The sequence below is a fragment of the Nicotiana sylvestris genome, chromosome 1, assembly GCF_000393655.2.
Source record: "Nicotiana sylvestris chromosome 1, ASM39365v2, whole genome shotgun sequence".
Taxonomy (NCBI): Eukaryota; Viridiplantae; Streptophyta; class Magnoliopsida; order Solanales; family Solanaceae; genus Nicotiana; species Nicotiana sylvestris.
The window spans coordinates 29,371,530-29,385,499 of NC_091057.1; the positions used below are offsets into that span (position 1 = coordinate 29,371,530).

At 39.6% G+C, this 13,970-nt stretch overlaps 1 protein-coding gene across 1 annotated transcript; it reads right to left on the reverse strand.

Moving 5' to 3' along the window:
- Positions 1–13,201: 13,201 nt before the first annotated feature.
- Positions 13,202–13,698, reverse strand: LOC104235081 (uncharacterized). Its single transcript, XM_009788762.1, has 2 exons — positions 13,597–13,698; positions 13,202–13,483 (listed from the first exon to the last, which is right to left on the reverse strand). Exons 1-2 carry the CDS (start codon positions 13,696–13,698, stop codon positions 13,202–13,204), a joined length of 384 nt encoding a protein of 127 aa, XP_009787064.1.
- Between the last annotated feature and the right edge of the window lie 272 nt (positions 13,699–13,970).

A 13,970-nucleotide genomic window follows, 5' to 3' on the forward strand; every position in this document is an offset into this window, starting at 1 on the left:
GATGGATGGAGTGATTTGCCGTTGTTGCCACCAGGGATATCATCCCGGTTACAACTCTATCTTTCCCTAAGTCGTAGACTCGTACACGTAAGTTCAAAGTCTGTCTTTTTTAAAAAAAAGTTTATTTCATGTTGTTGCTGATCTTCCTTCTTTTATTATTTCAGCAACTCGGCGGACACCACCAAGGGTTGAAGGCCTAGACCGGTGGATTTAGAAGATTCTGGGTATCACCATGCCTGAGACCTGCCGGCGGAAAGAGTTGGCCCCCAAATATGGATGGAAGGCCAAAAATCATAATAAGTTGACTCATAAAACCGATTTTCCCTCATCTCACTTTCATGCATAAGAAAACTGGTTAAACTCTTTTTTTTTGATTCAGGTCTCCTGCAGGGCTTTGTTACCATCCCTGAGGAGGATGTTTTGGTTAATCCCGCAGAGGCGATGAGGTTGCTGAAAGAGGTTCTCACTCGAATAAATTCCATTGGACCTGCTTCCGGCGCAAGCGCTTTCTCTCAGAGTCCCTGACCGGAGAACAAGTAACCAAAAAGGTGACGTTCTTCCTCGGTCGAGGGCAAGAATAAAAAGGTAAAGAAAGCCACGCCCGAGCCAGCCGCAGTCTCTGTGGTGATCGATGATGATGGGGAAGCCAGTGATGAAGAGGCTTCCCTACTAAGGAGACATCCTTCATCAGCTCAACAAAATTCTCAATCTGAAGAGCTTACAAACCCAATCGAGGACGATGCCCAAGTGCTTTGGGAGGGGGGGGGATGACTTGGTGGAGAATGCTAATTACTCTCCCTTTCCAGTCCCAGCTACTGCTCCTGGTATTGTGAGGCTGAGTACCGGTCCTCTTCTGTCTTCGGTTGGTAAGCAGCCAACGACCATCACTGCCTCTACTACATCTGCTTCTCAACCCACAACACCATCAGCTTCATATCCTTCTACACCGACCATACCTTCATCATCAATAACTTCTACATCACCCTCACCGACCGCAGACACCCAAGAAGATGATGTCCCTCCTCCCCAATCCCCAGACCATGGGAATTGTGGGCACAACTATTCGCCCCCTTCTACAAATCCTAGATGAGGAGGAGTGTCTCTCTCTCGTTATCTATCGAATGCCATCTACTGTCACGATCGGTGGAACTTGCCAATTATCTGAAGCCGCTGGTTTCAGAAAAGGATAAGAAGAAGATATACTCTCTCTTGGGAGAGTGTTTGTTAAACAATGCCATGTACAATGAAACAACGGTAATATACTTATTCTCTTTACTACTTGTTTCTTCTTGATTTGCTTTGACAGAGTTTCTAATTTTGGTTTTTTCTTATCAAACCAACTTCCTTGCTTCCAAGTGCCTTCAGATTTGATCATCGATAAAGAGAAGCTTAATTTCGAGCAGGATCAACTGTTGGCCGAGAGGTACCAAATTGCTGCTTGTTTCCCGGTGTTGGAAGTAAAAATAGCTGAAGCTGGTGAGTTAAAGGATCGGCTGCAGTAGAGTGAGCAGGAAATGATGACCCTCAACTAAGAAGCCTCTTAGTTAAATGTACAGTTTCAAGAAGCCAAGTCTAAATGGTCTGAGGTCTGGAATGTTGTGTTTGTTGCTGCCGAGCACGAATCTGCCTCCATTGAGAGATTGAATAACTTGTAGGCAGCCTTGAACTCCAAAGTCGAAGAGGCTGCTGCTGCCGAGAATAAGCATGCCCAAATGGAGGATAGATATAAGATGATCATAAAACAAAATAAGGTTCATATAACCACTATCCGTGATCTTGATCTTAGCCTTAGCACCGTGAGATCCGAGCGGGATGGCCTTTCAACCGAGGTTGAGCGGCTTTATCAGAACTTCAGCGCTGAACAGATTCCTTCATCATTGAAAAAACATAGTATATGTATACCATGAGGAGAAAAACCTTGGAAGAGGCTAAAACGAGCGTCATTGATATTGACGATGAAATCACTAAGGCCCGAGAGCTGGAGTCACCCACTAGAAAATGCCTCCCTACTCAGCCCGATGTAACTAACTCTTCTGGTTCCGGTTTTGAGTTCTGGGGAATCGAGGAGGAACTTGAAGAGAATGATGAACGCCAAGATTCTGAGCCAATGGAAGATCCACCTACTTCTCCCGGGGGCATTGATGCTTCTCTCCCCCCGAGTTCCTGGGACGATGTAGTTTAGTTCTTTGTTTTCTTTTTGAATTTTTGTACTTGTTCTGCTTGACACATTTGATATATAAAAGTTCTTTTCATTTAATCATTACGCAAAGTTTATTTTTTTGCGTCGACTTATGCAAGGCTTCGGGGTTCATTTTTCCCCAATAGCATTTGGATTCCGGACATAAACGTTTTTGGATCCAACCCTTTACTGTGAGGATTTCATAAGAGAGGGTCCTTTTTTGTTCATGGTGATCTTGAAGAGGACGTCTCCTATTTATTTCGGCACTAACATTTGAATTACTGATTCACTTTCAAATGATAAAATCAATTAATCGTTTGGACAAGAAACACGGTAAGAATATTCCTTCTATATTAAAAAGTACATAAGAATTCGTTTTGCTGAAAGAAAAGAAATTGCCATTACATGTGGCTAATTTGTACAATTTATTTCTATGGGGCTGGCTATGCAGTCCTCGGTCTCGATGAAGAATATTTGTTCGCGGACTTTGTAGTCCCAATTTTTGTGGCAATCGGGTTGTCGTATTCTCATATCATTACCCTAGTATTCGAATGTGAAGAATACAAATTCGAATATTGGAAGTCTTTCTCCTTTGAGGGTTCCACTAGTGAATGGTTGGATAATATTTGATCTGATAGCAAGATTCATTTCCCATTAGAAACTTTGCTATCGAGCCAAAGATTATCTAACCACCCCCAGTAGCTTGTTGGGAAAACACTTGTAAATGGTTGAGTAGCCTTTGGTCTAGTGGTAAATTTTGCTTTCCCTTAGGAATTTGCCACCCAGCCAAAGACTATTTAACCATCTATCAATGGTTTGTCATTTCGATGTCTTGTTGTTTAAAGGTTTTACTTTTATTATGCTTTTGTTGCTGCTTCATTAAAAACTTTGCCAGAAAATCCAATTGAGACAAAAATTGGACGAAGGATAAAATAGTGCAGCATATACTTTCAGTACAAGTGGTGCTCATCAGTAATAATACCTTTTGAGGTGGGTCACATTCTAGTTACTTGTTAATTTTACTCTGTCTTGGTTTTTCAGTTCATATGATCCTTTTCATGTGATAGCTGAAACTCGGTAGAGGCCTTCCCACGTCAGATGCATTGATCTCTCGGGTGTTTTGAGTCACTTTTCTTGAATCCAAGTCTCCCACTTTGAAATAACGGAAATTGGCTCTTCGATTATAGTATCTTTCCATTCTTTATTTCTAGGCCACTATCCTTATGTTCACCATGTCCCTACATTCATCAAGTAGCTCCAATTTGACTGGCAATGCTTCGTTGTTTGTTTCTTCATTCGCCCGAAAGTACCTCAAGGTAGGTTCTCCTACTTCCACAGGGATCAGAGCTTCTGCTCCGCATACGAGAGATAAAGGTGTATTTCCCGTGCTTGACTTGGTCATTGTCCGGTATGCCCATAGCACTCCTGGTAACTCTTTGGGCCACTTGCCTTTAGATGCTTCCAATCTATTTTTGAGGTTTTGAATAATTTCATTATTTGCTGATTCCGCTTAGCCAATTGCTCTCGGATGGTATGGCGAAGATGTGAGTCTTTTGATTTTCAAGTATTCAAGGAATTTTGTGACCTTTGCGCCTATGAACTATGGCCTATTGTCGCAAGCTATCTCCTTTGGTATTCTGAACCAGAAAATTATGTTCTTCCACAGGAAATCGACCACTTCGTGCTCGCCGATTTTCTGGTTAGGACCTGCTTCAACCCACTTAGAGAAGTAATTAGTTAAATCAAAAGAAACCTTACCTTACCGGGAGTCGGTGGCAGCGGACCGACTATGTCCAATCCCTATTTCATGGATGACCATGGTGATAATACCAAGTTTAATAGCTCTGATGTGTGGTGTACTAACGGCATACAACGTTGACACTTGTCGCATTCTGAATGAACTCCTTAGCGTCTTATTCCATTCGAGGTCAGTAGTATGCTGCCCTAACTAATTTTAACACCAACGAGTCTGCACCTGAATGATTTCCACATATTCCTTCGTGAACCTCTCTCATGATGTAATTAGCCTAAGAGGTTCCTAAACATTGGGCTAACGGGCCTTGGAATGACCATCTATACAACTGTCCTCCCCAGAAGCTGTAACAAGCTACTTTGGTATGGAGTGCCCGGGATGCCGTCGGGTCTTCAAAAAGTTTGTCGTGCTCATGGTAGTCGATGATTTCATTTCTCTAGTACCAGACCAAGATGGTCGCATTTACTTCATAATAACCATCCACATGCAATACCGAGTGCATGAGATATACGATTGTACTAGAATCTGATCCATTCATCCTGTGGAAGATCCTATATTGGCCAATGCATCTGCTTCTGTGTTTTCTTCTCTTGGGATGTGGGTGATTGACCATTCCCTGAACCGTGCGAGCAAAGTTTGAACTTTTACTATATATTGTTGTATGTGTTCCTCTTTGGTGTTGAAGATTCCATATACCTGATTTACAACCAGCTGGGAATTGCATTTGATTTTAATGACCTCAGAGTCTTGTTCCCGGGAAATTCAAGTCCTACAATCAAAGCCTCATACTCAACTTCATTGTTAGTGAGAGGAACAGTTTTATGGCTTGCCTTAAGATTTCTCCAGAGGGCATAAATTAAGACTACCCCAAGCCCGAACCCTTTTACATTGGAAGCTCCGTCCATAAACAAGATCCAAACTCCTGATGTCATTTTTGAAACCATCACCACTTCGTTGGTGGCCAAAGCCAGTAGCCCGGGACTGAAATCAGCCACACAGTCGGCCAAAACTTGTGACTTGATTATAGTCCTAGGTTTATATTCGATGTCGGATTCACTTATTTTGACTGCCCACTTGGCTAGTCGACCTAACAATTCAGGTTTGTAAACGACATTCTGCAGGGGAAAAGTTGTCACCACGACTATCGAGTGGCATATAAAGTAAGGCCTAAGATTTCGAGCAGCGACTATGAGTGCTAAGACCAATTTTTCGAGATGCGGATAACGCGTTTTCGCTCCCGTTAAAACTTTTCTAACATAATAGGTAGGAGATTGCGTACCTTCGTCTTCCCAGACTAGAATGGCACTTACCGCCACCTACGAGAATACTAAATATTTTAGCAATTGTTCACCTTCCTCTGGTTTTGATAGTAACAGAGGGCTTGATATATACTGTTCTAGGTCTTTTAGGGCCTGTTGGCATTCCAGAGTCCATTTGAAGTTGTTCTTCTTCTTCAAAAGTAAGAAGAAGTGATGGCATTTTTTCTGAGGACCGGGAAATGAACCTGCTTAGAGAGACTAGTATTCCAGTTAGCCTTTGGACTTCTTTCACATTTGTCAGTTGGTCTGAAATGTCGTCAATGGCTTTCAGCTTGTCGAGATTGACTTTGATCCCCCTTTGTGACTCCAGAAAATCCAAAAATTTACCAGAGTTGACTCTGAATACACACTTTTCGGTTAAGCTTCATATTGTGCTTCCTTAGGATGCCAAAGGTTTCTTAGAGGTGTTTCAGATGGTCGCTTGCATTCAAAGACTTAACCAGCATATCATCTATATAAACTTCCATTGTTTTCCCCTATTTTCTTTACGAACATTTTGTTCTCGAGCCTCTGATAAGTGGCTCCAGCATTCTTAAGCCCAAAAGGCATCACATTGTAGCAATATGTGCCAAAGTTCGTTATAAACAAAGTTTTTTCCTGATCCTCCGGGTTCATTTTGATTTGGTTGTACCCGGAATATTGTCACACCCTATATTCTCGTGAAAGTAGGTTTCGACGTGTGACAAATCTTTTAAAATGGGAATTAAAAGAGAAGAGTTGCCACCTAACGATTTAAGGTGCGTTAGGGCATCTATTTGCAAATGACTCTGTTTGACTAGCCTACGTCACCAAAGATCGGGTAAGGGCCCAAATTACCTCGAAGAGAAGGTGTTAGACACTCTTCGAGGTCCACATATGTGGTTCCCACCCGAATTTTAAACTATGTGGATTATTGAATTATAATTAAGCTAGGTGATCATATAAGTGAAGAAATATGTGGAAGTTGAAGGTTCTATTGTAACAAAAGCAAGTGTAAAGAAAACAACATAAGAATTAAACTATATAAATAATTATTACAAGTCTTAGAGGTTACTGGGATACAACTGCATTGGTCTATATTTAATGACTAAGTGTGAACAACAAGCATGTAAAGGGAAAGGGGGTCCTAAGTTTTTTAGCCTAAATGATCACCTTGTGCAACATAAATAATACTTTGTAACTCCCTTAGGGTAGAGGTTGCTTATATTATTCAGCGAGCAAAAACTATCATCTCCTGCTACCTGATTACTATGTTAAAGTTGTTACTTAAAGGCACCCTAATTCAATTCTAGGTCGCGTCTTATGAGTGGACTACCGTCCCATGCCTATGGTCCAGGAGGCGTTGGACCTACTATTGGGTAGTTTTAGACTTTACTTAGGATGCTCAAAATGATAAAATTAGGCGCCCATTCAAAACATATGAGACTTCACATAAAGGCAATAAATGGCTCAAGTTCACCTTCATACATAAGCAAGAAATGCACGTGGGCAGATTTAGGCAATAGACAACTAAGACGCATTTTGAGTCATTGAATCCTATAGGCATAATTTTTATATGGTTCTGATTTCCAGTATCGTACATACGGTACTACAACCTTAGATTAACGAAATTGCAACTTATAAACGTTACAGACCTACATGTATGATATCTAAATATTACACAATGAGGTAGTTAAACAACTTTGAGAGCCCGGAATTAGCAGCGTCGACTTTATAAACAGTTTCTTATGCGAGTGACAATATCCTCTAGGCAGGATCTCTAACAGTTGACAATTAGACTTGGTTTTGTAACACTTTATCCTTATAGGGAAGTCATCTAAGTGAGGCAGTATAATGAAAATAACAGAAACAACTGACTAATTAGTTAATCCTATAATCATGGTATCTAGATGAGTATATCAAAGGCACGTATTATTGTATCCTGTAAGCATATTGTCTATTAAGCAAGGCATGTGATCCCTATAAACATTCTGTCTAAAGCATTCATAGTAGATATGGAAACAAATGTAGCAATTACTTAAGCTAACATGCTTTGAATAAAGTACTAGGGTCAGACAAATTAAATGAAGTGTGTACGATTCCTATAGACATGATTTCTATTAATGTGTAGAATCAAAACACATCAAAGCAAGTATAAAAAAGGCAATCAAAGCCTATAGACATGCTTTCTTCCCTTTTCATGCGAGTGTTAGAATATCTCATCCCCCCTCTTTTTACTAATTTCCCCATCATTCGTTATTACAGATTATTACAGGCCCAAATAGAATAAATACATTCCTAAACACAAATATAAAATAACCCAGCAATGCATCTGGACCTTCAAATAGGCTTTAAAACTCGAACAAGCCCATATCCCAGGCGCAGACAGTATGCTCAAAACCACAGTACCAAGAATCAGATTCAGCAATCCGGGCCCAACAACAAAAATCATTTTCTTGGCCATCCATTACCAGTTACAAATAATGAAGACATGAATGGTAACTCATGCAAACCAAAATCATTTAAGGTAACTCAAATTCTAAGGAAGAATATACACACATTTAGACCCTAATATTACAACTAACAGGAGCAAGAAAACACCCCAGGGACAAGGCACACATTTGAATATCACATAAACACACATAAGATATAGAGGATATGCAGGATACATAGAGTGGACATATACAGGGGCTTACAGATTAGCAAACAAGTTCAAAGTAACAGGCTTCTTGGGCTACACATGATTTAATTGCAAGTATCTGGTACACAAAAATCTATAAAGTAAAGGAACTAAGCATGGGAGTTCAAAGCAGGCATGCTTATGAATTAATTACAAGAAGGTTAACAAGTAGCAATGACATGCTTGAGAGGCAAGAACCAATAGTAATCTTTACAAGAAGACCTCAACATAAGAATACAGGGAAAAATATAACTAAGAATTGTAGGTCAGCCTATGGTAAGCAAGATGTTAATAAGAAAAGCTTATTAAGAACACTCAAGGTCAATAATATCGTGATAATTAATTAGCAAGAAAGTACCTAATTTTGAGAATGCAGGTTGATCACATCTAACAGGTTCCATTATACATACCAAAGATAACACTAGGCATTAAACTGAGCAAACCTAGCACTAGCAGGCATGGCCTTCAGAACAGTATTGTGACAACAAAATTGTAGTAAAACATGCAACTATAGTATAGTGTTGAGGCTCACATGTAGCATAGAAACATGGAGTCTAAAAAGTTCATTCACATAGGCATGATCATTTTAAGAAAGTGAACAAGTAGAAAGTTGTGCATGAGTGACTTAGCATGAAGAGGAAAGAGCATATTTGAATAGTTTCTGGGCAAGTATGAATTACTAGAAAGTTTTGACACAAGAATTCAAAGCAAATTATGAAGATACACTCATATCAAGCATTAATCAGGTTTAACATTCGAACCGGGAAAATATAAAAAGAGCATAAATCAACTTAATTAGCTACTCATGATTCTAAGATTAGAAACTAAACAAAATTGAGGCATTAACTGTAGAATGACATTAAAGAGAACATGATTGAAAACAAAGGTAGCACAGTAGAATAATCATATTGACTCACAAAAGTTCAAGTAACATTGGTTTACAGAGCACGAACCAAAGAGAATGGCTCAATTAGAAATGAGAAATTAATTTCCAGCAACGGCTCAATTATCAGTAGCAAAGAGAGAACAACAAGACTTCTAGAATCTCAGTGCGTCAAAGTTCCCAAAGGTTTCAAGTGAACCCCGGGCAGTGCTCGCACTGAGAAAGAGCAACAATCGAACTCTGGTGGCCTTGGATTTCAGCTGGCCAAGGTCTCAAGTTTCAGAACAATAGAATATGTGAGAGTGAGAGAGTAATAGCAGTGTTTAAGGTCTCAAGTAATAATCGTTAAGCCTTCGAGGGGTCGAAGCTATATCTAAATTCATAGGTATAAAGCCAAGATTGCATCAAAATTCATAGGGTCGAAGCTATATCTACCTGATTTAAGAGAATCGGCCTTGCCTTAGATGGACTGGTAATAAAAGTTGCCATAACTGAGCAAGAAGAACAACTAAGGTAAGTGAAATCCGCATATGAACGCGTACAAGGAAAGGGCAAAAGAGAATCCTCCCAGTCGGCTATTGTTTCATCTTAGAGGAGAAGAGAGCGTGTGAGGGCAGCTGTAAAGAGACATGTGATGCTTAGGGTTTAGGAGGAGGGTAATTAAAATGAGGGATTGATCGTGGGTCGTTGATCTTAAGAGATCAGCGACTAGAATTTTAAAGAAGGCGGGGCGAATTGTTTTAAATGGGTTCTGACCGGATTAGTCACAGGGGTCATTTGGTTTGGGTTGGGGTTATTGGGCCAAGGGTTTGGGGTGTCTGGGCTGCCTATTTGATCCGAAAAGGCCAGTTTTAAAAAATAAAGAAATTAAGGAAAAATAAATTAACAAAATTGCTAAATAGATACAAAAACTATTATTTAAGAAAATAAGTACTTTAAATTAATAGCTCAAGGTTGTAAACATATAAAAAGTTGTTTTAACTCTAAATAAAATAATAAATACAATTAGTTGCAAAGTGTAGGCTATTATTGAAAAAATATATAATTAGCATAAAAATGCAAATATAACTATATAAAATAAAGTAAAATATTATAAAACATGCATGTAGGTAGAAATGATAAATTTGAATGATTAAATCACCCTAAATGATTTAAAAGGATAATTAAATAAATATTTGAATAATTAGAATGAAACAAATATTAATTTTGAAGCTTAAAATTATAGAAAATACTTATATAACCCGTATAAATTGGATAATAGTACAAAATGATATTTGAAAGTATATATAACATTTATAAAATATGGGGCAAAATTGGGTATCAACAGCTACCCCTCTTTATCCGAGAATGATGAAAGAGTTGTCGGGTAAAGAAAATGATGATCAATTTTGTCCGAATGAACAAAGATGGGGCATTTTTTGAAAAAAAAATGGGGGCCGAATCCAAGTTCTTGAGTTGCCTACATATCCCCGGTATTATGGAAATTAGGTCGTGTGTAGTTCCAGATCCAACGACGAACGAAACCGATAGAGTTGTTATAAGAGCGGTCGTGTACTTAAAAAGAGAATCTTTTGGATATGATAGTGTAGAACAATTTCAGGTGGAGCAATGAATGTGAATTTGAATGTTACATATGTATACGGAAAACATTTGAGCGGTTACAGGATAATGGGTAATCAATTGCTGAACATCGATTTCGTTTGAGATGATCAAAGAATGTGAACATTATGAATGAAAACTGGAGCAAGAATTGCTCCTGTTTGTAGAATGGTTACCTCCCCAATTACCTGCAAAACTTAAAACACGATGCACACGAATATATGGGGTTATTTCGTAATTTAAATATGATGCAAATTCCCTTCAGACCATGAGAGATACCTTTGGAAGATGAGGATGATGTCTTTAGACCATGATATCCTGGGACATGAAGCGTATGATAAGGGATTCGCAGGCCATGAAGTGTTGTCCTCGAGCCATAAAGATGGCGCATCTGGACTATGATGCCTTTGAATAATGATGTGCAGTTTCGAGAGATCCTCAGGTCATGACATGATGTCTTCGAGCTATGAGGATTATGCCTTCAGATTATGACGCCTTGGACAATGTGGCGATGTTTCAACCTATGAAATACAAAGATGCAAAGATATCAATCGTTCTATAGAGGGAATAGCCGATGCATAGTTGTACACTAGAACAAGACAAGGCAGTGCTTAGCCTTGTATGTGATGAGGGGAGTGTTTAGCCCTATGCAGAGGAAGAAAACGTTTAGCCTTATGCAATGATGGAGGCAATGCTTAGCCTCATGTAATGTAATGGAGAAAGTTCTTAGTCTCACGCAAAGGAAGGCAGTGTTTATCCTTATGCAGTGATGGAGGCAGTGTTTATCCTTATGCCAAGAATGGAGACAATGCTTAGTTTCATGCAAAGGAAGGCAGTGCTTAGCCTTATGTAGTGATGGAGGCAATGCTTAGCCTCATGCGATGTAATGGAGACAGTGCTTAGTCTCATGCAAAGGAATGCAATGCTTAGCCTTATGCAGTGATGGAGGATATGTTTAGCTTTATGCAAATAATGGAGACAATGCTTAGTCTCATGCAAAGAGAAGTAGTGCTTAGCCTTGTGCAGTGATGAAGGTAGTACTTAACCTCATATAATGTAATGGAGACAATGTTTAGTATCATGCGAAGAAAGACAACGTTTAGCCTTATTCAATAAGGGAGACAGTTCTTAGCCTCATGCAATATAATGGAGACAATGTTTAGTCTCATGCAGAGAAAGGTAGCGTTTAGACTTATGCAATGATGAGGGCAGTGCTTAGCCCTATGTAATGTAATGGAGACAGTGTTTAGTCACATGCAGAGAAAGCCAACATTTAGCCTTATGCAATGATAAGGGCAGAGCTTAGCCCTATGCAGGAAAAGCAACGATTAAATGTGAGAGGGAAAAAGTGGTCCTTAGCTTGACGTGTTTGTGCTTGGTGACTTATGTCGGTGTGAAGATAGTGATATTATTATATGTATATATTTGCGGACGTGCTTGTTATGTCCATTGTGCCTGCATCAAAAGAAAAATCATGAGTTTTGGGGGAAAGGTTGGTTCGTGCCTTTGATTCTTCGTTTCATCATTGCTCCTTGTCTTGAGGCCTTGTTCGAGTCACCCTAGATAATGTCTGGCTACTACAGAAAATGAAATTTTCAAAAAATATGCATTTGTGATAAATCATTTATATAAAAATGTAGTTGTTCAAAATATGTGATGATGTATAAAATAAATAATTTTCGAATCGGAGACCGTGCCACGCTTTGAGACAGTGCAACCTACTCAACTTGAAATTTTGAGGACCCTCCTCAAAATTCTACCCCAGTTTAAATGCATACGTCTGGCAATACACTTCTTGGTAATCCTTGACATAATGAGATTGGCGAACTCGAAATCTTGCCCCAACTTTTGACCATAGGGGGGGGGATGAAGATTTTATTATGATGTGACCGAACCCACAGGGCTGCCTATGTATCCCTTCTTAAATGGGAATCTGGTCAAGCGTAGTTCAGGTTACATCAAATAGAAAGTGCAAACATAGTCTTAAACACAATATCTCTTGGCTGCGTCTGAATTGATAGGTTTCCGTCCATATTTCTCCATCCATGTTTTCAAGTATAAACGCTCCTCCTGTCAGTACTCGGTGAACCATGTAAGGGCCTTTCCAGTTAGGTGATAACTTCCCCCTTTTTTTATCCTGATGCGGGAAGATCCATTTCAACACCAATTGCCCCGATGTGAATTGCCTCGATCTAACCTTTTTATTGAAAGCCCTTGCCATTTTGTTCTGGTAGAGTTGGCCATGACACATTGCATTCATCCTCTTGCCATCAATGAGAGACAGCTTTTCATATCGGTTCCGTATCCATTTCGTGTTGCTGAGCTCGGCCTCTTGTTTCACACATGGCTTTTATCAGATCACTATTGAGATTGGCGATGTTGTCAGTAATAATTGACTCAGGTACTCCAAATCGACAAACAATACGATCCCGGACGAAATCTGCTATGACCTTTTTAGTTACAGCTTTATAGGAAACGACTTCAACCCATTTTGTGAAGTAATCTATAGCCACCAAAATGAAATTATGTCCGTTTGAAGTAGTATGTTCAATTGGTCCAATGAAATCCATGTCCCAAGCAGAGAAAGGCCAGGGTGAACTTGTTGCATTGAGTTTGTTGGGTGGCACCCGTACCATATCAGCATGTACCTGACATTGGTGGCACTTTTGAACATATTTGATGCAGTCTATCTCCATAGTCATCTAGAAATACCCTGCCCTTAATATCTTCTTGGCTAGAACGAACCCATTCATGTGAGGTCCGCAGGTTCCATCATGTATTTCTTCGAGCAATCTAGATGCCTCCTTGGTATCGGCATATCACAACAATCCTAAATCAGGCATTCTTCTATATAGAATTCCTTCGCTCTGAAAGAAATGGTTGGCCAACCTTCGAAGCGTGCACTTCTGGATGTGTGTAGCATTCTCATGTGTTCTCCTTTCTCCAAGTATTCCTTGATATCATGGAACCATGGATTTTCGTCAGACAACTCTTCAACATGAGCACAATAAGCTGGCTGCTTACGAATTTCTATTGGGATAAGATCGATTAAATTCTTGTTTGGATGTTGTATCATGGAATACAAGGTAGCCCATGCATCTGTAAACTCGTTCTGAATCCTTGGAACATGTTTAAATTCTATCTTTGTGAACCTCTTGATCAATTCTTGTACACAATGCAAGTATGCAATATTTAAGTGTTCTCGGTAGCCAATTCTCCTAGTACCTGGTGTACCAATAGATCAAAATCTCTGGTTACCAGCAACTCCTGAACGTTCATGTCGATGACCATTATGAGTCCCAAGATGTAAGCCTCGTATTCTGCCATATTATTGGTGTACAGGACCTTGGGATTTGCGGATATTGGATAATGTTAGACCGGTTTATGATACTAAGATAGCCCCAATGCCCACTCCTTTGAAGTTGGCTGCTCTATCGAAAAACATCCTCCAACCCTCATATGTTTCGGCAATATCCTCACCTACAAATGATACTTCCTCGTCGGGCAAATACATCTTCAATGGTTCATATTCTATGTCTATAGGGTTTTCTACAAAATGATTGGCCAGTGCTTGCCCTTTGACCGCCTTCTGAGTCAAA